This window comes from Arvicanthis niloticus, chromosome 20 (assembly GCF_011762505.2).
Source record: "Arvicanthis niloticus isolate mArvNil1 chromosome 20, mArvNil1.pat.X, whole genome shotgun sequence".
NCBI lineage: Eukaryota > Metazoa > Chordata > Mammalia > Rodentia > Muridae > Arvicanthis > Arvicanthis niloticus.
The window spans coordinates 42,605,634-42,628,656 of NC_047677.1; the positions used below are offsets into that span (position 1 = coordinate 42,605,634).

At 49.7% G+C, this 23,023-nt stretch overlaps 1 protein-coding gene across 1 annotated transcript; it reads left to right on the top strand.

The window, feature by feature from the left end:
- The first annotated feature begins 506 nt into the window (after positions 1–506).
- Dnmt3l (DNA methyltransferase 3 like) lies at positions 507–19,190 on the top strand. The gene is made up of 13 exons (XM_034524766.2): positions 507–632; positions 4,893–5,082; positions 5,444–5,542; positions 5,788–5,832; positions 6,732–6,811; positions 6,896–7,008; positions 7,587–7,758; positions 9,379–9,466; positions 10,426–10,520; positions 12,192–12,267; positions 12,862–13,001; positions 15,433–15,518; positions 18,883–19,190. The coding sequence occupies exons 2-13, from the start codon at positions 4,962–4,964 to the stop codon at positions 19,043–19,045; spliced, it is 1,278 nt and encodes a 425-aa protein (XP_034380657.1). The 5' UTR covers positions 507–632; positions 4,893–4,961; the 3' UTR covers positions 19,046–19,190.
- Positions 19,191–23,023: the final 3,833 nt, after the last annotated feature.

Below are 23,023 nucleotides of genomic sequence, written 5' to 3' on the forward strand. Positions count from 1 at the left end.
GGGAAAAGAGGGCGTGCGGTATCAATATTAAAAGTAGGTGAGGGAGCCCGGCAGTGGTGGTGCACGCCTTTAATCCCAGCACTTGGGAGGCAGAGGCAGGCGGATTTCTGAGTTAGAGGCCAGCCTGGTCTACAGAGTGAGTTCCAGGACAGCCAGGGCTACACAGAGAAACCCTGTCTCCAAAAACAAACAAACAAAAAAAACAAAACAAAACAAAAAAAGTAGGTGAGGGGGTTCCGCATGAGGACCAGGTGTTGGGGGAAGAAGGGAGAGCTTCCTTGTGAAGGGTCAGTCACTTCAGACCCGGGGTGTGTGTGTGTGTGTGTGTGTGTGTGTTGTGTATAGCAAGATAGGCAGAGGAGAATGTTCTAAGGTTGTGAATGGGGATCAGGGTCCTCCCATTGTCCGTCACCAGGCTCTAAGTTATAACCATGGTGCCTTTGGAAGTGGCTGGGGGGGGGGGGGGGGAGGCGGGGACCTGCTGACATCTGCACCATTCTCTCCCACAGATACTGAGAAGGAAGTGTTGGGTGATGCCAAAATGGGTGTGTGCTTCCTAAGAGACAACACTTCTTCCTCATCCTCAAAGGAGGCTGCTGCTGCTCCCTGTCCTCTCCTGCTGTCTCTGGCAGGTATGTGTTTACTATAGAAACATCAACCCCAGGCCCCTGTAAACCCAGCACCTAATGAACATGACTCCTGCTGTCCAGAGCACTGAGATTCCTCACTGACACGGCAGAGTGGACACAGACCCGAGTCTCTTGGTTCCTGCTTACACCTTGCCAAGGTCTTGAGAACGCAAAGGGTACTAACGGAGTCTCTGGGTCCACCAGCTCCAGAATACACACATTAGGTACCCAGGATAGGTACCCAAGATGCTGGAGGCACTTCAGGTACCTTTGGGTAATCAAGTGCTAATCCTGCACTGGTTTGGCCAGCCCTTTGCTTAGCAGGGTTGCTATTCTCCTAACCTGGGGGCTTCTCCTCTGATGGGGATTTCTCTGCCAAAGGCAATGGATAAAGAAGAACTAAAAACTGCAGTGTAAGACCAAAGTCCGCACTTTTTAAAAAAAAAAAAAAGCCTGAACCCGACCCAGAGTACCCACTGTTGGGCCGAGCATCGACTGTTACAAGCAGGCGTCCCCCAGCCTCTGACGGGAGAGCAACAGAAAGACTCCTGTAGAATTTTGGACTTTCCACCACATGGTGGGGGTTTCCGTGACAGTCCACACCTGCAGGTGGTCTGTAGCTGCTATACTTAGAGGAGGTAGCCTGGGTGACCCACACCCGCACAGGAGCCCAGAGTAGGGCTATGCCTCAGGTTTTCAGAGGCCCCAGTATGTGGGTTATGTCCATGATCCTCAATGTCCTTACCCTCAAAGAGGTTGGCCATAGCATGGGGGCTAGCCTAGGGCAGCTACTCCACCCTTACAGAGGCACAGAGAGCAAAGGATGTGGTAGCTTGGGTTAGGGCTTGAAAGGTGCTTTGACAGTTCTGGGCAGGGAAAAATGGAAAGCACCTCAGCCAAGGTGGAGTGGAGTCAGGTGCTGGTGATGTGTCTCAGGGTAAAGACCTGCTGTGGGGCTGCCACAAGCCTGGCAGATCTGTATGCCAAGTGTGTGCTTTGAAAGCCAACAATGCCCGAGTGTTATCTTTAGGTCAGAATTGGCAACGTAATAAAAAAAAAAATATCCCCATACCAACAAAAACATCAAACAGCCAGACAATTCTCACAACCAGGAAGTTCCTTGTTCATTTTTTTTGTTGTTGCTGTTATTTGATTGATTGATTGATTTTGTGTGGAGGGGATTGGAGGTTGGGGGTCTCATATAGCCCAGGCTGGTCTGGAAATCACTATGTAGCCAAGGATGGCCTTAAACTTCTGATCCTCCTGCCTTGACTTCCAGACTGATAGGAGAGTAGGCATACCTGGTGTATGCAGTGCTGGGATTGAACCCAGGGTCGGAGGCCTGACAGACATCTCTAGCTGAGCTGTAGCCAAAGTCCTGTTGTTTTGAATGGAATCCCGCAGTGTAATCCAGTCTGGTCTCGACTCCCGTGCCCCAACCATGGGCCTGTTTCTGCTTCCTAAGTAGCTGGAGCACAGAGTCTGGCCAGAACTCACATTTTCACAGAAGAAGAAATGGAAGAGCACGCCACTGCCTCCTGGATTTAGCATCTTAAAGACCCAGCTGTTTCTTAACCTAGACTATAAAAGAGTTACAATTAAACTAACATTGAATGCTGGCCCTCGGTGCTGAGCCATTTCTCCAGCCTCAACACAGAAGAGGGGTGTGTGTGTGTGTGTGTGTGTGTGTGTGTGTGTGTGTGTGTGTTTGGAAGTCAGAGGACAGCATGCAGGAGTTGGTTCTCTCCTTCCACCCTGTGGGCTCCATGGACTGAACTCAGACAGGTAACTACCTGTCTGAGGTTGGGGGAGGGGCGACAAGCACCTTTCCCCACCAAGCCATCTTGTTGGGCTTTTTGATTGTTGTTGGTTTTTTTTTGTTTTTTTTTTTTTTGTTGTTTTGTTTTTTGAGACAGGCTGTGTAGTCCTGGCTGTCCTGGAACTCACTCTGTAGACCAGGCTGGCCTCGAACTCAGAAATCCTCCTGCCTTCGCCTCCCAAGTGCTGGGATTAAAGGTGTGTGCCACCACTGCCCGGCAGTTGCTTTCCTTCTTCAAAACTTGACCAATACATACACCATGCCTGGCAAGTGCACAAGTACACATATATACTCATATAAATATGATAATTTAAAAAACCCAACAGGTCTGTCTTAATACAAAATGCTTCCACATAAAATATCAAAAACACCATTAAAAGGCATTAGTGATATTCCCAGTAATCCCACAGCCCAGTAGGCAGAGGCAGGATTGCCAGGAGTCTAAGGTCAGCCTAGGCTATGTAGGACAGCCTGGGCTACAGAGCAAGACCCAATCTTAAAAAAAAAAAAAAAAAAAAAAAACAAAACAAAAAAAAAAAAAACCAAAAAACCAAGGCTGGGTGTGGTAGCACATACCTTTAATTCCAGCCCTTGGGAAGCAAAGGCAGCTATATCTCTGTGAATTCCAGACCACCCAGCCTGCTGTATACAATGAGAGGAGTCTCAAAAAAAAAAAAAAAAAGCATTAAAATATTCCCAATATTTACATGAGAATGATAGTATCTTTAACAAAAAGAACCTTCAAATCAGTAAGAAAAAGACAATGAAGAGGGCTGCCAACCTCTTGCAGGCGGGGCATTTTAAAAAAATACTCAAATGATCCCGGAAGTTGTGGTGCACGCCCTTAATCCCAGCACTAGGGAGGCAGAGGCAGACTGATCTCTGAGGGGCCAGTCTGGACTACATAATGAATTCCTTAGCTACACAAAGAAACCTTGTCTCTGGGGTGGGGGATTAGGTGAGGGGTGGGGGTGGGGGGAAGCAACCCAAATGTTAACAATAAACAGAACTCTTTGGAAGCCTGCTGTCCCCAGGGCCACACCCTTCGGTCCTGTGGTTCCTAACCTGGAATCTCAGCACCATCTAGGTGGAAACTCAAAGTCAGTCTTGATTACCTAGGGAATTCCAGATCAGCCTGGGATAAGTGAAACTTTAACAAAAGGGGGAAGGAAAAAAAAAGAGTTAAGGAGAGAAAAAGTAGAAGACCAGGAAGAACTGGGGCAGGGAGACTTATCTGGTTACAGCCCTCAGCTGCAGGTAGAGGTATAAATGGCGGATGGGTGTAGCTTGTGCCAAATATCTAAACGGATGGTTTTTCCAGTTTTATACACGGTGGTCATCGGTGTGCAGTGAGATGTAGGGGCCCTCTAGCAAGTTGGGTAAATGCCATGTCTCAGGGCCCCTTATTCCTTTAACACTGAGATTCGAACAAGGGACCTGGTGCTCTCCGGCATCTGCCCAGTCTCTTTTTCACCTTACGGGACGGGACGTGGCCGCCGTTGCGCTGGCCGGGAACACTGGGCTGAGGTGAGCAGTCAGGTGTTTCTACTGTCCAGTGACTTCCATACCGACCCTTGTGTCAGTCAGCAGCCCTGCCAATCGAAGCCTGGAATCAGAGGCGCTATGTCCCCGGGTCTCCCCACATCTTGGCCCTCCATTAAAACCACTGGTGGATTAGACCAGCCATTGCGGTACCCTGGAAGGGATTATTGGCCACGAATAAATTTGCTTTTTAGACCAGGTAGGAAGGATTATTGATTAAGCACTTTCCGAGAGGTTGGCAGGTTTTCCTTCCAGTTACCCACAGGTACAATGTCACCCTTGTGGTCCTAGACATTTTACTCTGATCTCCATTTTGTCTCCACCCAAGGCTCTCTTCCTACCCTCCCCCATCCTCCCTTGTCCTACCCATCCCCCCCTCCACACAATCAAGAACCCTACCTCCCAGATCCCTAACCTCAAAGCATGAGTCCCAGAGCCTCTCTTCTCCCACCCCTACCCCACTTAAGCCCTGAGCCCTACAGAATTCCATACCCCTGCTCTGAATTCTCTCCCTCCTCCACCCTTCCCCCCTCCCACTCACAAGGCTTCCTAAGCCCCTTCAGCTCCGCCCCCATCCACCCCACCCCCACTCACCCCACCCCCACACCTCTCCTCACGTGCTGGGCTCCTTAAGACCCGCCCCTAAGTGCCTGCCCCCACACCCTCTACCCCACCATCCCAGGCCCTCATAGGCTCCATCCAGCATTGCTCCTCATCCCTGCCTACCTTAAGGTCCCTTTTAACCAGCCCTTGCTCTTCCTGCCCAAATTCCCCAAGAGGTCCTAAGAGAATGGACACACCCTTCTCTTAACCTCTCTCTCTCTCTCTGTCTCTGTGTGTGTGTGTATGTGTGTGTTTCTCTGTCTCTCTCCCCCCCCCCTTACTTTCTTGTTGCATTTTAGGATTCTGACGACCCTGCTGACACACCTGCCATCCCTTGGACACAGAGACCCTTCTAGCAGACTACATCGATGGGTTCCAGGGAGACACCTTCTTCTTGCTCTAAGGTCCTGGAAACCTTGAACCTGGAGACTTCGGACAGCTCTAGCCCTGACCCTGAGAGTCCACTGGAAGAGCAATGGCTGGAATCCCGTGAGAGCCTCAGGCATTTTCCTTCCTTCCCCTCTCCTTCTTTGCCTCCCCTTACTCCACAGGGTCCTTAGGGGTTCTAGATTGTCACTAGAAGGCAGGAGTATGGGTCCTGGACAATCAGCCAGGGGCAAAGGAAGGAAAGGAGGGAATAGATGAAGGGTACCCATAGGGCATCCTCTCCTACCAGGTACCTCAAAGCTGATGTTGTAGCCCCTAGTCTCCAGTGGATGGGGAGAGCATCATGGCTTGGCTGAGCCGTTCTAGTGGTCCTTCGCCCCTGTATTGACTACAGGTAGCTGTTTTCTTGCATATATCTTGTGTCCCTTGGAGGTCTCCCTGTAAACTGCCTCTCCATCTCCAGCCCCAGACCGGGAGGAGGAGGACGACGACGACAGCGTGATTGTGGTACTGGAAGACTCTAAGGAGCCTCTGTCTCCCTCCTCACGCCCGACAGGCAGAGGTAAGGCCCTACCCCAAGTAATGAATTTTATCTCTTAGATGTGGCCCTTAGATTCAGGAAATGAATGCATGGAATGTTCCTGCATCATTCATGATGGCACCCCACCCCCACCCCACAAGAGCAAGCACTCAGTGTGCATCAAGTGGAAGAGGCCCAGTCACCTCAGAAGACAAGTTTGCTATGCTTGTTCCAATGAGGAACCCAGAGAGAGAAGAAGGGGTTACTTACTTATTTTTCTCTTGCAGAGGTCATCAGGTACGAAGTAAACGTGAACCAACGGAACATCGAAGGTGGGTTTGCACACTTACCTGTGACCCGGGAAAACAGTTGTCGGCCCCGCCAGACTTACTTCAGCCTCCTTCAGCTATCTGAGAAAGTGGGGAACAATCCTAGTACCCATTCGATGTCCTCACCCCACTCCACCCCACCCCCCACCCCAGCACCAGACTTGCTTAAGGCGTGTAGTTGAATTTTTTTATATATATCTAGACATCATGGCTCACACATGAATCCTAGAACTCAGGAGGCAGAGGCAGGAGGATCTCTGAGTTTGAGGCCAGCCTGCTCTATAGAGCTAGTTCCAGGACAGCCAGGACTACACACACACACAACTGTCTCTAACCCAACGCCAACCCCCCCCCCACATCCCCCAAATTGTGTTCACATCAGCCATGATACCTTCTAATTTGAGACCAGGCTTAAGTGTTCACTTATCTTGCCGGAAGCTCTGAGTTCTGTTCCCTGTATCCTATAAACTGGGTGTGGTGACACACTCTGTAATCTCCACATTCTGGAGGTAGAGGTGGAAGAACCAGACCATCCTGAGTGAAGCTGAAGTCAGCTTGAGATACACTCGACTCTGTCAGAAAGAGAAAAGAGGACAATACATATTTTAATGGGCACTCCGAAGCTCCCCGGCCATGATCTATTTCTCTGGATTGGCCGATTTGGGCATCCTTGGGTTTCCATGGGAATTTTAGCCTCACCATGCCAAGTCTGCAAAAAGCCATCTGAGATTTGGAGGTGATGTACATACTTCATTTGGGGCATCTTGCTTTCTTTCTGTTAAGTCTTCCGGTCTATGACCCTGACCCCATCCTTACTGGGTCTTCCCACATCTCCCTCAGGATTTTCCGGTTGCTTTTGCTAAGCCTCCTCCCAGCTTTTCCCCCCACTCTGTTCTCTCTAGACATTTGCCTCTGCTGTGGGACTCTCCAGGTGTACACTAAGCACCCCTTGTTTGAGGGGGGACTATGTGTCTCATGTAAGGTAAGCAGGGAGGTTGGGGGACTGTCTGCACATGGAACTGTGGAGGGAGATCACACATACAACCTTTGCTTGCTCCCTGTTCAGGACAAGTTCCTGGAGAGCCTCTTCCTGTATGACGAGGATGGGCACCAGAGCTACTGCACCATCTGCTGCTCAGGGGGTACCCTGTTCATCTGTGAGAGCCCCGACTGCACCAGGTGAGGCAGGGCCCAACTTCCTATTGCTCCTAGTCCCCCAAACATGGGAGGCGGTTGGTGAAGGATGCACATCTGGGATGTCTCCCTTCACAAACATAACAGCCATTCTCTCTGTCCTTACACAATATGGTGGGTCCAGGGCACAGGCAGCTCATTCACCCTCGGTTGTTAAGTCACCATCCTGAGCTCCATCCATGCTGGTCCCCTGCCCTATCCTTTTGGACATCTTACCTGACTGCTAAGTTTCCCCTTCCCAGACAGCTACTCCTTCCCGGCCAGCTACTCCTTCCCGGCCAGCTACTTCTGTACTTCTTTTTTTCTCAGAGCCCTTAAAAATGTGTGCACAGGCTTCCAAGTAGTGGAAAGACTAAAGGGTTTTGAAGTCCGCCATTGCTAGCACAACCACCTCACGAGTTCTGTTGCTGAGTCTCTTTCCCAGCCTGTAGCCAGCCCCACCCACCCTGCACTAAGAGCAAAGCCAGAGAGAGAAACAGAACAAGGTGCTGGCCTGGCTTGTGGTCCCCTGATGGCAGCATGACTTGGGTCACGTTTCTCCCCCCTGCCCCCTTCTACTCTAGATGCTACTGTTTTGAGTGTGTGGACATCCTGGTGGGCCCCGGGACCTCAGAGCGCATCAATGCCATGGCCTGCTGGGTTTGCTTCTTGTGCCTGCCTTTCTCTCAGAGCGGACTGCTGCAGAGGCGCAAGAAGTGGCGTCACCAGCTGAAGGCCTTCCATGATCGAGAGGGGGTAAGGACAACCTGTGTGGGGGAGGAGCTGGATCTGCCACCAGCTGCAGGCTAACAGGTGTGCACATCACTGGATGGGGCTGAGGCTTAATGTCCCTTGGTATTTTCCTATTGGAGAGCAGATGTCACTGATTTTTAGTGATTGGATCTCAGGTAGCCCAGGCTGGCCACAAACTCACTATGTAGCCAAGGATAGCCTTGAGCTCCTGATCCTCTACTTCTACCAAGTGCTAAGACTACAGGCACCATATTTATAAGGACTGATCCCAAAGTCATGGGTTCCACACAAGCTTTTTTTTCTTTTTAGTTTTTCAAGTTTTTTTTTTTTTTTTTTTTTTTTTTTTTTTTTAATAGCCCTGGCTGTCCCAGAACTTGCTCTGTAGATCAGGTTGGCTTTGAACTCACAGAGATCTGCTTGCCTCTGCCTTATGGGTGCTGGGAATAAAGGCCTGTGCCACCGCTACCCTGGCTCCACAAGCTCTTGACCAACTGTGTTACATCCTTAGTCATTAATCTTTGTTAAAAGCCTAGGGATGAGCTGGAGAGACCACTCAGCGGTTAAGAGCACCGACTGCTCTTCCAGAGGTCCTGAGTTCAATTCCCAGCAACCACATGGTGGCTCACAACCATCTGTAATGGTCATCTGATGCTGCCTTCTACTGTGTCTGAAGACAGTGACAATATAACCACATATATGAAATAAATCTTAAAAAGAAATAAAGCCTAGGGATGGTTACTGGTCACAAGTGGGACAGGAGCCCTCCCTCTCTCCACAGACACCTAAGTTCATCACACTGACTTGAACTTGTGACTTTAGCCAACACAACATTCCCTTGTGTAGCCTTGGCTGCAGTCCCCTGGGTGAAGCCCAGAGGTGGCAAACCACTCAAAGGTACAGAAGACTTAACCTCCTGAGGGAAGAACTGAAGTATTTTCTTCCCTAGATTTCAGACAAGGTCATAAACCAAGAACTTACAAACGCAACCTGATTTGGAAGTGGAGTCTCTGAGGTGTCACCATAGCTGAGTTTGAGATGAGAGAAAGCATTTGGATTGGCGTAGTTACTGTATGAAACAGAGGGTGCCCTTGTAAGAGATGAAGTTGGGGGGTGGGAAGTTGAGATGCACAGGAAAAGACCATGTAGTTTTAGAGGCTTTGGTACCATGATGTCAGTAGGTGCCACTGTGTGCTGAGCCCAGCTGCTGAGAGAAGCCTGGGACGGTTCCCTGAAGTCTCAGAGGCTATCATATCAGCCTTGGTGTTACCTGGATTCCAGACTCCTGGGCTATGGGTGTGGTTTTGCTCTTCTGGAGTTCTAGGAGACCTACATAGTTGTCCTCTGAGGGGGATCCTTTATCTTCTAACTTCAGATAAACGCTGCCTCCCTTTATAGATCTGTGGGGGTCCAGGCAAGATACCTAGACTCAGGGAGTGGGTGGACTTGGCTTCAAGGGAGAGATGGACAGTGCTGGTCACAACAGGGCCAGCCAGGCCTTGGCAAGCGAGTCCCAGATGGGTCTCAGTTGAGTCCTGAGCATCCATGGGTCGCTTAACTCTTGACAGCACTCACTGGGCAGCCAGCACATATCCTCTTTTCCTTTCTCCTCTGCTGCCTTTCCAGGCAAGCCCTATGGAGATATACAAGACAGTGTCCGCTTGGAAGAGACAGCCAGTGAGGGTGCTGAGCCTTTTTGGGAATATTGAGAAAGGTGAGTAGAGTCACATCAGAAAGTGACTCTCCAGAAGAGGGGATAGGAGGGCCCCAGAGTGTTCCGGTGTCCTCTGCCTGGACGTAAGGATATCGCTGGGCATCTGAGATGTGAAGCACAGATTAATGATAGAAAACCTCTTCCTCAGACTCCTTGAGCTGAGAGAACCCAGTATCCCAGGAAAGAAAGCATGTGACTGCCAGAAAAAAAAAAAAAAAAAAAAAAAAATCTCCGAACTGTGTGCCCAAGCAAGAGGAAAGGTTGAAAGGTTGAAACCTGGACCCAGATAGGGTCCTGGCTCCCCAAGAGGAGGAGGCAGGAATAGGGAAGATCAAGCCTGCAAGTGTCGATGGGAATGGCTACTGGTGAGAAAGTAGCCGTCTCCCTCATACTCACGTTGCCCCAGCCCCCCACCTTCCTGAACCTCCCAACCCGGCCACTTCTCCTGGGATCCTGTCCCTCAGACTGTTCTGATCCCCCCTGTGCCCAGCAAGCACAGAGACGCCGAAGGTGCTTTGGTCTCTGGCTAAATCATATTGCACTTAGGATAGTATCAGAGCATTCAATGACAACCCGACAATATGTTACAAGTGCCCTATGTAATAGCTAGAATTGTATCACTATGCTTTAAGGACGCCTAGCTAGGGCTTGACTTGATCATGTTCTCATTCTCGGGAGTCTGAGGGTAACCCATGTGCTCTGGGGTCCCGAGCCTGGCTGATTGTCTAAGCAAGCCAGCGAGAGCATGGCTCCTAAGTGCTGGAGTTTTGCACCAAATTACTTCACTTTCATCAAGTAACGCTCAGGAAGTTTGCCCTTGGTCTTTGCTGCTGACACAATCAAGCTGTTAGTCCGGGGCTGGGAAATTGCACTGTCATAGATCCCCACTCTGGGGACAGAGCCCACATCTGTATCCATCTTGTCTCTTCTCCCTCCCATTCCCCCCCCCCCCCCCCCAGAACTAAAGAGTTTGGGCTTTTTGGAAATCGGTTCTGATTCTGAGGGAGGAACACTGAAGTACGTGGAAGATGTCACGAATGTCGTGAGGAGAGATGTGAGTTGAGGCGGGGTTGGGGGGGTGGGCTGCCAAGGAGGGGTGGGTGTGCTACTGGGCCCTCTAATAGCTAGCCTAGCAGAAGGGGCAAAAAGCCTTGGAGGGGTACGGTAGAGTATGCAGGGTGCAGCATATATTGCTGGAGGTCTCCAGACCAGCATGGGGTCCTGGCTCGGGCCAGCCCGGGTACAATCACACACCCCTACCCCACTCCCTACCCCTCCCTCACTACTTCCCCCCAATGCCTCACAGTGGGAGGGGGGAACAGAATGTTTTTATGGCCTTTGCATAGCCCTCAGCCCTGATCAGGGCAAGCAGCCAAACATCTTGAAATCCACATGGCTGTTTTCTGATGCCTATGTTAGGGATGTGACTGGGCAGAGGAGGCTCAACCCCACCCTACCCACTCATAGTTGCAAGTCTTGAGCTGAGTGGCAGGCAGTTGTCTGGAAACATCTTCTAAATACCAATCTGGTGCTATCTTGACCCTGTGGTGGGACTTCCTCTCCTCCCCTGTGGGCTTGCAGACAGGGTACCAGTGCATTAGGGTCTAGTTATACAGACAACTGGGGTGTGGGTCTTTAACCCAGAATCCTGCCCACTTCTTCTGGCTAGACCCCAGGCAGTTATTGCCCTGTAGGATCCTAGGTGTACATCAGATATCAGGTAAAGAAGTTGGGGCCCAGAGAAAGAACACAAGAGCCATCTGGGTGGCAGCCCATTACTCTGAGAGAAATAGGAGGGTCCCAGAAAGTGTGAGCCTAGTCTGGATTAGGGAATTCACTTGTGGACGTTTCAGAAACTTTTTCTTAGAGAATGTCTAGGGCTAGCCAGGCAGTGGTGGTGCACATCTTTGATCCATCCCAGCACTCAGAAGGCAGAAGCAGGTGGATCTGTGAGTTCTAGGCCAGCCTGATCTGCAGAGAGAACCAGGGCTACACAGAAAGACCCTGTCTTGAACCTAGAGGGAGAGGGATAGAGGGAGAAGGAAGGTCCAGGATTAGAGGAGCCATTATTGAAACAGGGAATCTCTGGGCTCTGGACCTTGGACTGCTTGTACAAACAGACGGCTCCTTGCTTGTCTACCCTTGAGGCTAGTTCTTTCATCCTCTTACTTGACCAGGAAGTGACCCCGTCTGATAACTAAGTGGGGATTGTTTATGGCCACCACACAGTGTTCACTCTGCTGTCTGCTCCCAGCTGCTGGGATCTCAGCATAGCCAGTGATTTCCCAGAAGGATATGGGGATCCTTTAGGCTAAATTGAGTTTATGTGCTCCATCCAAGACTGGCCCTTTTAAAAAGAGCAACAGTCTGAGTTCGAGGCCAGCCTGGTCTACAGAGTGAGTTCCAGGACAGCCAGAACTACACAGAGAAACCCTGTCTCGAAAAACCAAAATAAATAAATAAATAAATAAATAAATAAATAAGCAACAGTTATCTGAGAAAGAATCTCAGATATGGAATGCTCTCAGGCTACCTCTATATGGCCTTGTCCTGAGAGTCAGTGCTGTGTAGGTGTCACTGCCTATGTGGGCCCCAGGGCTCAACTAGGAGGTCTGTCCGGGTCATCCACAAGGTACGTCACTGGGGGGATGATTGGGTATAGAGGCCTTGATGCTGGTCACCAGTTGGGGAACACTTGGCTTTCAGCTAACTGTGTGTTCCCTAGGTGGAGAAATGGGGCCCCTTTGACCTGGTGTATGGCTCGACAAATCCCCTAGGCTACTCTTGTGACCGCTGTCCTGGTAAGTTTCAAGAAATGGGACTTTTTTTTTTTTTTTTTTTTTTCATCTCTGGTCACTTGAGAATCTTGTCTTCAACTCTGTCACCTCTATTCTGACTTTTCTCCTGCCTCACCATCCCCTCATGCCATCCTCAGCATTCAGACAGGGCAGAAATCACACACTCTGTATTTTAAATACCAGCTTCCCTGGGCTCGCCTTCCTTCCTTCCTTCCTTCCTTCCTTCCTTCCTTCCTTCCTTCATAAAGGTTTATTTATTTTATTTATATGAATACACTGTGGCTGTCTTCAGACACACCAGAAGAGGGCATCAAATCCCATTCCAGATAGTTGTGAGCCACCATGTAGTTGCTGGGAATTGAACTCTGGAAGAGCAGTCAGTGCTCTTAACCACTGAGCCATCTCTCCAGCCCCTTCCCTGGGCTCTTAACTGCCAGATGAACTCGAACATGCTCAGTGTGCTGTTGGATGAGTTCTAGACTAAGGTGGATATTGGCTTTTCCATCTCCATAAAGGGAGAGCAGAGGTACCCAGCATTCACAGAGGTTGTCCTGGCCCTCCCCATCTGAACCAGTCTCCCCCCTGGTTCATTGGCAGGCTGGTACATGTTCCAGTTCCACCGGATCCTGCAGTATGCGCGGCCTCGCCAAGAGAGTCAGAAGCCCTTCTTCTGGATATTTATGGACAATCTGCTGCTGACTGAGGATGACCAAGTGACAACTGTCCGCTTCCTTCAGGTAGGGTGCACCAGGGGTAGGAGCTTAGCCTGTATCTGGGTCTGGGGACTCTCACTCCCGGGGCTTCTGCTGCCCTGATGTGTGCAGGGCTACAAGGACATTGGGCACCTGAAATACAGATTGCAGAGTTTCAGGAAAGACACTGGTCCCTGCAGGGACACACAGCTTTGTAGGACAACCTCCCTCTCAGACACCACTCAGCGTACAATGTACAGTGTACAAGTCACAACCACCCAGATTGATGTCCCCTCCTCTCCACCTCTCAGCCTACCCACATGAGCACGTTCCACACAACACGTTCCACACAACACGTTCCACACAACACGTTCCACACAACACGCATGCGCACTCCATGCGCTCACATGTGCTTGAGCACTCACACTGAACAGTCTGCACTTGAACAATGACCCAGTGCTGCCACCTGGGGTCATTCCTACCATTGATGACTTAGCCCCATGTCAGGGCTAGCTTCAGAGGGTGAGGTATGACCATCTTCTTGGATGTAGGAGGTGAGCGATAGCAAGGCTCTGGAGGAAATCTGTCATGCCCTCAGCTCTGAGAACCAAGGTTGGGGAGTTTGATCTCCTGTGGTTGTAGAGAAAGTGGGGACCCATTCCCCCCCCCCCCCGAGAATTTCCCTGGGTACATCACAGGAAAAAAAGTCAATCAGGAATGCAAAAAGCCTCTGCCTGTCAGCTGCTGTGATTAAAAGTGTGCACTGCCGTGCCGTGCCGGGCAGTGGTGGCGCAAGCCTTGCCTTTAATCCCAGCACTTGGGAGGCAGAGGCAGGCGGATTTCTGAGTTCGAGGCCAGCATGGTCTACAGTGTGAGTTCCAGGAGAGCCAGGGCACTGCCATGTCCAGCATCTTGGGTTCTGTCCATATTTGTGAGATGGCAGGTCACCTTTCCCTCTATCTAGTTCCATTAAAGGGCTATATAGTATTTGGTTAAAACTCCTGGGAATAAACTATCCTTGCATCCCCAGGAAAACCCACTTGGCCATAGTGTGCTATTTTTTTTTTAAATTTTATTTTACATGCGCATTGGTGTGAGGATGTCAGATCCCTTGGAACTGGAGTTACAGACAGTTGTAAGCTGCTAGGTGGGTGCTGGGAATTGAACCCAGGTCCTTTAGGAAGAGCAGACCACTGAGCCATCTCTCCAGTTCCCCCAGTGTGCTATTCTTTTAATACTTTTCAAGCTAGGACTGTTTGAATTGACAAGTGTAAAAGGAGGTTGGTCTGTGGTTTTTCTCTCTTTTTTTTTTTTTTTTTTTTTTTTTTTTTTTTTTTTTTTTTTGCAGGATCTTTGGCACTTTTTTTTTTCTCTGTTGAATCTGGTTCATGAAAATATTTTACAGGGTGAGAGAATTCTGCGAAATTGTATTGCTTGGTGCAGCTTTAAGAAAAAGATCTGTGAACTGGGCTTAGTGGCATATGCTTTTGCTTTTTTTTTTTTTTTTTTTTTTTTTTTTTTTTTGGTTTTTTGGTTTTTTGGTTTTTTGGTTTTTTGAGACAGGGTTTCTCTGTGTAGCCCTGGCTGTCCTGGAACTCACCCTGTAGACCAGGCTGGCCTTGAATTCAGAAATCTGCCTGCCTCTGCCTCCCAAGTGCTGGGATTAAAGGCGTGCACCACCACGCCCAGCTTTTGCTTTTAATCCAAGCAGAAGCTGGTGGATCTTTGTGACTATAAGGCCAATGTGGTCTGTGTAGTAAGTGCCAGGCCAGCCAGGGCTACATGGTGAAGCACTGTCTCAAAAAAAGAAAAGAAAGAAAAAGAAATTTGAAGCCTGTGGAGATTTTGTCTTTTTGTTGTTGTTGTTCTTATTGGTTTTTTTCTTTTTTTTAATTTATTTTTTTTATTTATATGAGTACACTGTTGCTGTCTTCAGACACACCAGAAGAGGGCATCAGATCCCATTACAGATAGTTGTGAGCCACCATGTGGTTGCTGGGAATTGAACTCAGGACCTCTGACAGAGCAGTCAGTGCTCTTAACCTCTGAGCCATCTCTCCAGCCCCTTATTGTTTTTTCAAGAAAAGGTTTCTCTGTGTAGCCCTGGCTGTCCTGGAACTCACTCTGTAGACCAGGCTGGCCTCAAACTTAGAGATCCTCCTGCCTCTGCCTCCTCAGTGCTCAGATTAAAGGCGTGTGCCACCATGGGCCAGCGATTTTCTGACTTTTCAGAGTTTTGGAAGTTTATATTATCCTAGAACATAACCCATTTCAATGAAGTTGGAAAAAAAAGTAATTTTATAGAGTTGATCAAAGTGATCTCCAGATTGTACTTCTTTGTGGTTATTTAAAGGAAAAAAGAAGACCATGCAAGCATGGCAGCTTAGATGGCCTGTTGAGGATGTATGTGTGCCCCATGGGCGGAGATTGATTACCTTTGTGTCATGCTGACCCACAGCCCCCTCTTCTCCCACAGACAGAGGCTGTGACCCTCCAGGATGTCCGTGGCAGAGTCCTCCAGAATGCTGTGAGGGTATGGAGCAACATTCCAGGGCTGAAGAGGTATCTCCTCAGGGTACGGTGGGTGGTGGTGGGAGATATTGAACATTCAGAGGAAGAGGAAACTGCTTTCTGATAGAGCCAGGCGTGCACAGACACATGCTCCACTTGACTGTGTCTGAGAAACCCCTTGTCTACTGCAACCCTGGACACAGCAGTGCTCAGGTTGTCCCTGTGGACTGAGGGACACTCATCATGATCACCCACTACCTCTTGATCGCGTCTCAGGACTGACTAAGAGTTCCCTCGTTCTCAGGAGAAAGTCCAGGCTCCTAGCCATGGGCCTAAGGGCTCTTTCTCAAACTGTTGCAGGCCAGCTACCCCCCCCCCCCCCCGCCCCATGCATACTCAAACTCCTAACCATTCATATATGGTGACTCAACTCCCTAACACATTCACACACCCGCACACAGACACCCACTTGTTTACCAACATGCACAGGTGGTTGGATTGAGCCAGTTTGAATTCTATCCTCTGAAACTGCTAAGTCATGTCCTTTCCTGCCCTACACTGAGTTTCTGGAAACTTCCCACCCACCTCTACCATCTCAGTATTCTCCTGGCTCCTAGCCACTCTCGCCAGTCAGGTACCACCAGGTTCCCTCACCTCGATGCTTCCAGGATTTGCCTGGGCTGAGGTGGTTGTGTGTGTGTGTGTGGGGGGGGGCTATGACTTTCCCAAGCGTTCCTTTTGGAAGCTCCTGAGGTATTGGCTCCTGTCTGCAGCCCCTCCCGATAGATACTCGGGGATAGGGAAGAGCAGGAGAAGGGACAGTGTGTGAGCTCAGCCGTCTAAAAGGAGCCAGCCTCCACTCCTGCCAACCGTGGGCCTGTCAGGCGTGGCTCACACAGGGCACCCATAACAAACAGGCTTTAGAAGTAATCATCACTGTGCAGCCAATCCTCGTACATGTGGCTGTTCCCTTCTTCTGAGCTGCTCACCATGGCGACCTGCCAGGTTTGGAGCTTGTAGGGACAGCTTCTTCTTTCTTTCTTTGGTTCGTTCTTTTGTTGCTGTTGTGGTTTTGTTTTTGTTTTTGTTTTGTCCAAAGCAGGGTTTTTCTGTGTATCCCTGGCTGGCCTGGAACTTGTTCTGTCAAACTCAGAGATACACCTGCTTCTGTCTTTTCTTTTCTTTTTTTTTGAGACAGGGCTTCTCTGTGTAGCCCTGGCTATCCTGGAACTCACTCTGTAGACCAGGCTGGCCTCGAACTGAGAAATCCACCTGCCTCTACCTCCCAAGTGCTGGGATTATAGGCATGCACTGCCTGGCTTGATTCTGTCTTTTCAAGTGTTGGGATTAAAGGTATGCATCATTACCCCTTGCTCCATGCATCCCGCCCCCCCATCCCCAGCACTCCATCTTCTGATTGAGATATCTGCTTTTTTTTTTTTTTTTTTAAATATTTATATGAGTACACTGTTGCTATCTTCAGACACACCAGAAGAGGGCATCAGATCCCATTACAGATGGTTGTGAGCCACCATGTGGGTCCTGGGAATTGAACTCAGGACCTCTAGAAGAGCAGTCAGTGCTCTTAACTGCTGAGCCATCTCTCCAGCCCCGTTACCTGCCTCCCCCAAAGGAAGTTGAGGGTCATGTGCACCTGCACCTGGTCACTTGGCTCCTGAAGGAAACTGAAGGCTCTTTATTTTCAGGGTGACTTCATAGTAAGGTGAAGGACCCTTGCCCTCTGAAGTGGGAATCTTCATGCCATGGTCATGGACACTCATGCAATATCTGTCTCAGACAACCACTGCCCTGGGGTGAGGGAGCACATGAAGGCAGGGTGGAGTGTAGGGAAACTGGACAACAGTGTATTCTGACATGCCTTTTAGTCTGCCTCAAAAGAGATGGTCCTTAACTCCACCAGGGGCTGGGCATATAGAAAGGGGATGTTAGGTATCACATCTGCAAAGCTGGGGGACTCCAGGATGAAGCTTACAAATTCCAACAGCTGGACCACTTAGTGTAAGCTGGCTTTATTGTGTCAGGCCTCCTGGGAACAGTACTCAAACTTGCAGGGTCTCACTGATTTGTTTTTCCATCATTTTTTAAAATTCACATTACATTCCAATCAAAGCCCTCTGCACCCCCTGGCAAGTTCCTCCCCCCCATTAACCCCTTCCCTTCTCTGAGAGAAGGGGCAAGCCCCGCTTTGCTATCACCCCACCTTAGAACATCTAGTTCCAACAGGGTATATCCTCTTCCACTGAGGCCTAACCAGGCAGTCCAGGTAGGGGAAGGAGATCCAATGGCAGGCAACAGAGTCAGAGACAGCCCCTGCTCCAATTGTTAGGGGATCTATATAAAGACCAAGCTGCACATCTGCTACAAAGGGGAGGGGTAAGGTCCAGCCCCTGGATGCTCTTTGGTTGCTGTTTCAGTCTCTGTGAGGACCCATGGGTCCAGGTTAGTTGACTCTGTAGGTCTTCTTGTGGTGTCTTTGACCCCTCCAGCTGGCTCAATTCCACCCTTCTTTTCCAGGAGACTCTCTCAGCTCTGCCTTATGTTTGGCCTGTGGGTCTCTGCATCTGTTTCCATCCACTGCTGGATGAAGTCTCTTGGGAGACAATGCTAGCTTCCAGTCTGCAAGCATAGCAGAGCACCATTAATAGTGTCAGGAGTTGGCTCTCTCCCGTGGCACTGGTCTCAAGTTGTAGCAGTCATTGGTTGGCCATTCCCTCAGTCTCCGCTCAGTCTTTATCCCTGTGCATCCATCTTATAAGCAGGACAAATTTTGGGTTGAAGGTTTTGTGGGTGGACTGATGCCCCCCTCCTTCTATTGGTAGTCCTGCCTGGCTAGCTCACTGATCTTTACCCTTAACTCTGTGTGGGTCACTGCCATCCCTTCCTGGCAGCTTCTAGGCTCTCGCTTCTTCACACCAAAAAAGGGTACATGCCAGGCTGGATCAAAGATCACATGTCTCAACTGGGATGTGGTGGCACACATGGGTTTGCTTTTAATCCCAGCAGGAGCAGGTGGATCTCAGTGGTTGTAGGCCGTCCAGAGCTACACAGTGATATAGTGTCTTGAGAGAGAGATAGGGGATGGTGGAGAACAGTATTAGAGGTTTCCCCAAGCACCCCATCCAACTCTCTCTCTCTCTCTCTCTCTCTCTCTCTCTCTCTATCTCTATCTCTATCTCTATCTCTATCTCTATCTCTGTCTCTCTCTCTCTCTGGTTTTTTTAAACAGGGTTTCTCTGTGCAGCCCTGGCTGTCCTGGAACTCACTCTGTAGACCAGGCTGGCCTCGAACTCAGAAATCCGCCTGCCTCTGCCTCCCAAGTGCTGGGATTAAAGGCGTGTGCCACCACCGCCCGGCCCAGTGCTGCATTTCTAACAGGTGACTCTTTCCTTGATAGCAAGCACGCAGTCCTCACACCAAAGGAAGAACAGTCTCTGCAAGCCCAAGTCAGAACCAGAAGCAAGCTGGCCGCCCAGAAAGACAACCCCCTGGTGAAGATCTGCCTTCTCCCCCTGAGAGAGTACTTCAAGTGTTTTTCTCAGAACTCACTTCCTCTTTAGAAATGAATCATCGTACAATGAAAGTCTTTCCTAGAACCGTGGCGGGTTTCTTCCTATGGTCTTTTCCTTCTGCAGAGTTTTCTTCCGTTTGCTTGCTGGTCTTTGGGTTTCTCTCCTGTTTGATTCCCAAGATGCAGACGCCTCCCGTGCAGCTCACTGTGGGGGTGGGAGGCTCTGGACAAGATCCTGAGGGGATAACCTGTCATGCTTCTCCAAAACTGTGTGTACCCGTTGTTATGTTTTTCAAATATATCATAGGATTGTTACTGGTAGTGTCTGGTGTGGTGTGTAAGACTGACGCCTTTCTTCTGTATGTCATAAGTGGTGACATTTCCACACACACTGAATGCCTACTGTCCTGCCATGGGCCATATAGCCTTTGCTACGTGATATTTATTTGCTTTGATGATTTGAAACCACTCCCTCTCGCTACACAATACACCCCAAACCATTGCCAAACCTAGGGAGCAGACCATATGCCTGCTGGGTTGTCCTAACACAATGGTAGCTTGTAGAAGTGGGTTCCCAAGAGCCTTTGGCAGTTGGTGTTCCAATGAAGCTAAATCCATTGGGAAGTGTGGACTGTTCAGCTTTGAAGTATACATAGTGAATCCTGATTAACCATAACCTCCCCACCAGCCAACACACACACACACACACACACACACACACACACACACACACACCTTGGATCCAGACTCCAGCCATTAAAGAGATTCAAACTGGGCTGGAGAGATGGCTCAGTGGTTAAGAGCATTGGCTGCTCTTCCAGAGGTCCTGAGTTCAATTCCCAGCAACCACATGGTGGCTCACAACCATCTGTAATGGGATCTGATGCCCTCTTCTGGTGTGTCTGAAGACAGCAATAGTGTACTCATATACATCAAATAAATAAATCTTAAAAAAAAAAGAGAGAGGGCTGGAGAGTTGGCTCAGAGGTTAAGAGCACTGACTGTTCTTCCAAAGGTCCTGAGTTCAATTCCTGGCTCATAACCATCTGTAATGAGCTCTGGTGCCCTCTTCTGGCCTGCCATTGTACATGCAGACAGAATGCTGTATATGTAATAAATAAGTTGAGAGAGAGAGAGAGAGAGAGAGATTCAAACTGCCTGGGTACCACTACTGGGGCTTGGGACCCACTGGGATCATGTTGGCTCTGGGCTCTGTGAAAGGAACCTGGGCTAAGGTTGAACCCTGAAGTATGAGAGGTATTGAGTCTTAGGATCCACTCCTGATCTCTACATGTTGTGTGGCATTGTGTGCACGACATGGGAATCCTGCTTAGGATAGGGTCTACTCGCCATGTTGGCCTGATAGGATAGCAGAAGCAGCAAGCATGAGCCCATGACCACCCTTGATGAGATAGGTGGCAAGGTCTCCCAAAAGCTAGGACTCCCTCCACCCCCTCAAAACAGGATTTCTTTGTGTGACAGCCTTGGCTATCCCAGAACTCGCTCTGTAGACCAGGCTGACCTCAAACTCAGAGAGCTCTGCCTGCCTCTGCCTCCTGGGTGCTGGGATGAAAGGCATTATGTCACCAGTGTGAAAGCCAAGCTGCCCTGCCAGAAGTAAGTATCCAGCTACATACTTGGAAACTTCAGAGCCCCAAGTCTGCAGGAATACATTTCTACTGGTTCTCACATCCCGCTTGCTGGGAACAGATGCCGACAAGGGCAAAGCCAACACTATCCTCCAGCTAGTCTCCTGGCTCTTGGCTTGCCTTAAAATACTGCACAAGTATTAGTGGTATATGCCTGTGAGCCCATCACTGGGGCGGCAAAGGCTGGAGGACTGAAAACCAGGCCAGCCTGGAGTAAGCCTGTTAGCGTTCCTTCTAGGCTCTGCCCCACAGGGCATGCATAAGTGACTGTCAACCCCCATTGCTAAAAGTGGGAGTGCTCTCCAACAGGCAGGTGTACCTGACTAATAAAAGGGGCTGCTTGCCCCCTTCTCACTCTCTTACTCTCTTTGTCCCTTCTCTCCCCATTTTCTTCCCCCATCTCTCTCTCTCTACATGTTTCTTTCTCTTCTCTCCCTCCGCCCCCCACTGCCTTTCTCTGTCTCAACTCCCCTCCTCATACCCTAAATAAACTCTATTCCATACTATATCTGTCATGTGGCTGGTACCTCAGGGAAGGGATGTCTCAGCATGAACCCACAGAGGCACCCCCTTCTACCTCACCATACTGCGCCTCTACCAAACATTTCCTGGTTCTTTCTTTTTATAAAACACAACAGACCCTGTCTCAAAACCAAACCAAAACCCAAGTCTGTATCTGTGATCCGTGCAGTTCAGGGTGTGCATTAACTCATGACAGATACTTAGTATCTTAGAGCAGTGGTTCTCGACCTTTGGAAAGGTGCAACTCTTTAATATAGTTCCTCATGTTGTCCTGACCTTCACCCATAAAATCATTTTTGTTACTATTTCATAACTGTAATTATGTTACTGTTATGACTTGTGACGTAAACATTTATGTTTTCTGATAATCTTACGTGACCCCTGTAAACAAATTATTCAAATCCCAAAGGGGTTGCCACCCACAGGTTGCAAACCACTCTTCCACCAGTGTTGGGTAACTTACTTGGTGGTGCATAGTTTCCAAGCAGCAAAGGTGGGATTTGAACCCAGTCATGCATTTACCACTGTCTCCTACCTTGATATCCCCATCTCCCAGGGGCACCTCCCCTGCATCTGCCCAACTCCCGCGTTGTGTCCACTTCTAGCCAAGATGTAAATCACCTCCTTGCTGTGTTAAGGTCCCTCTGTTTAGAAGCATTTGGCTTTCTGGGAATCCAGATGTTTCGGGGGAGGCGGGGCACCAGTTTTTGCAGAGCTCCAGTCCCTGGCTCTTTGCCAGCCAAAGCATGGTCCAGGTTGGCCATAAAAGCCCCTTCAACCTTTGCCCTCTTCGGCCTGTCTGGAAGAACTGCTGGGGGAGGGTCAGCTAGGTAGGCACAAGGCAAGGAGTGGCGTCAGTGTCAGCCAATGGGGGCGCTGTTCAGGCTCCTGGGCATCAGTGACAGGCCCAGATGTTGATGCCAAGTCAGGCCTATCCAATCAGAGAAGCCTCGAGATTAGTGATGGGTGGAGGGGACCGGAGCTGGGGAGCCTCTGGCTAGGGGAGTTGGAACATAGGACATAGGTGCTACCTACCCCATCCCCTCCATACACCCACTGATGCCAAGGTGACTTCCCAATACAGGCTTCTCCTGGATTATCTCTGCCAGAGCCCAGGGGTCAAGTTCTGATAACTTCTGTTTTTCCTAGCGCACAAAGAAGGTAGCCCTTCTCCCTGCCGGAGGGCTTCCAAACCTCCCCTCCCAGGCTGCTTCCCTCAGCAGCTCTGGTCACCACCTCTGCTTGTCTCTTCCGTTCTCTTGGGCTTGCTCTGGCCTGCTCCCTGATGTTGATAGCCAAGAGCCAGAGATTTTGGGTCTTTCTTTCTTTCTTTCTTTCTTTCTTTCTTTTCTTCCTTCCTTCCTTCCTTCCTTCCTTCCTTCCTTCCTTTTCCCCTCCTCCTTCCTCCTCCTTCTCGTCCTCCTCCTTCTCCTTCTCCTCATTATTCTTCTTTTCTTTTTCAAGACAGGATTTCTCCGTGTAGCCCTGGCTGTCCCAGAACTCACTCTGTAGACCAGGCTGGCCTCAGACTCAAGAGATCCATCTGCCCTCCTCTCCCTGGCTTCCGCATTCTCAATTCACTGGCATGTGGGGCAGGGGATGGGGGTAGGGGGAGCATGGAGTGGGGTGAGGAATGAGTCTTTAGCTTAGACACAGGCTCAGCACCTATGAACCCTTAGGCTTCTCCCAGAGTGAGTGCCAGAGAGCGCAAGGTTGGAAACGGGATTGCCAAGTCTGGCTGGCTTTGGAGGAGAAAATGGAAACTTGAACCTGTGGTCCACAACTTTATCCGTCACTAAGCCTTCGAAACTTGGGTGATGGGAGAGTTGGACCTCAGTGGAGCCCCGTCTGCTCCT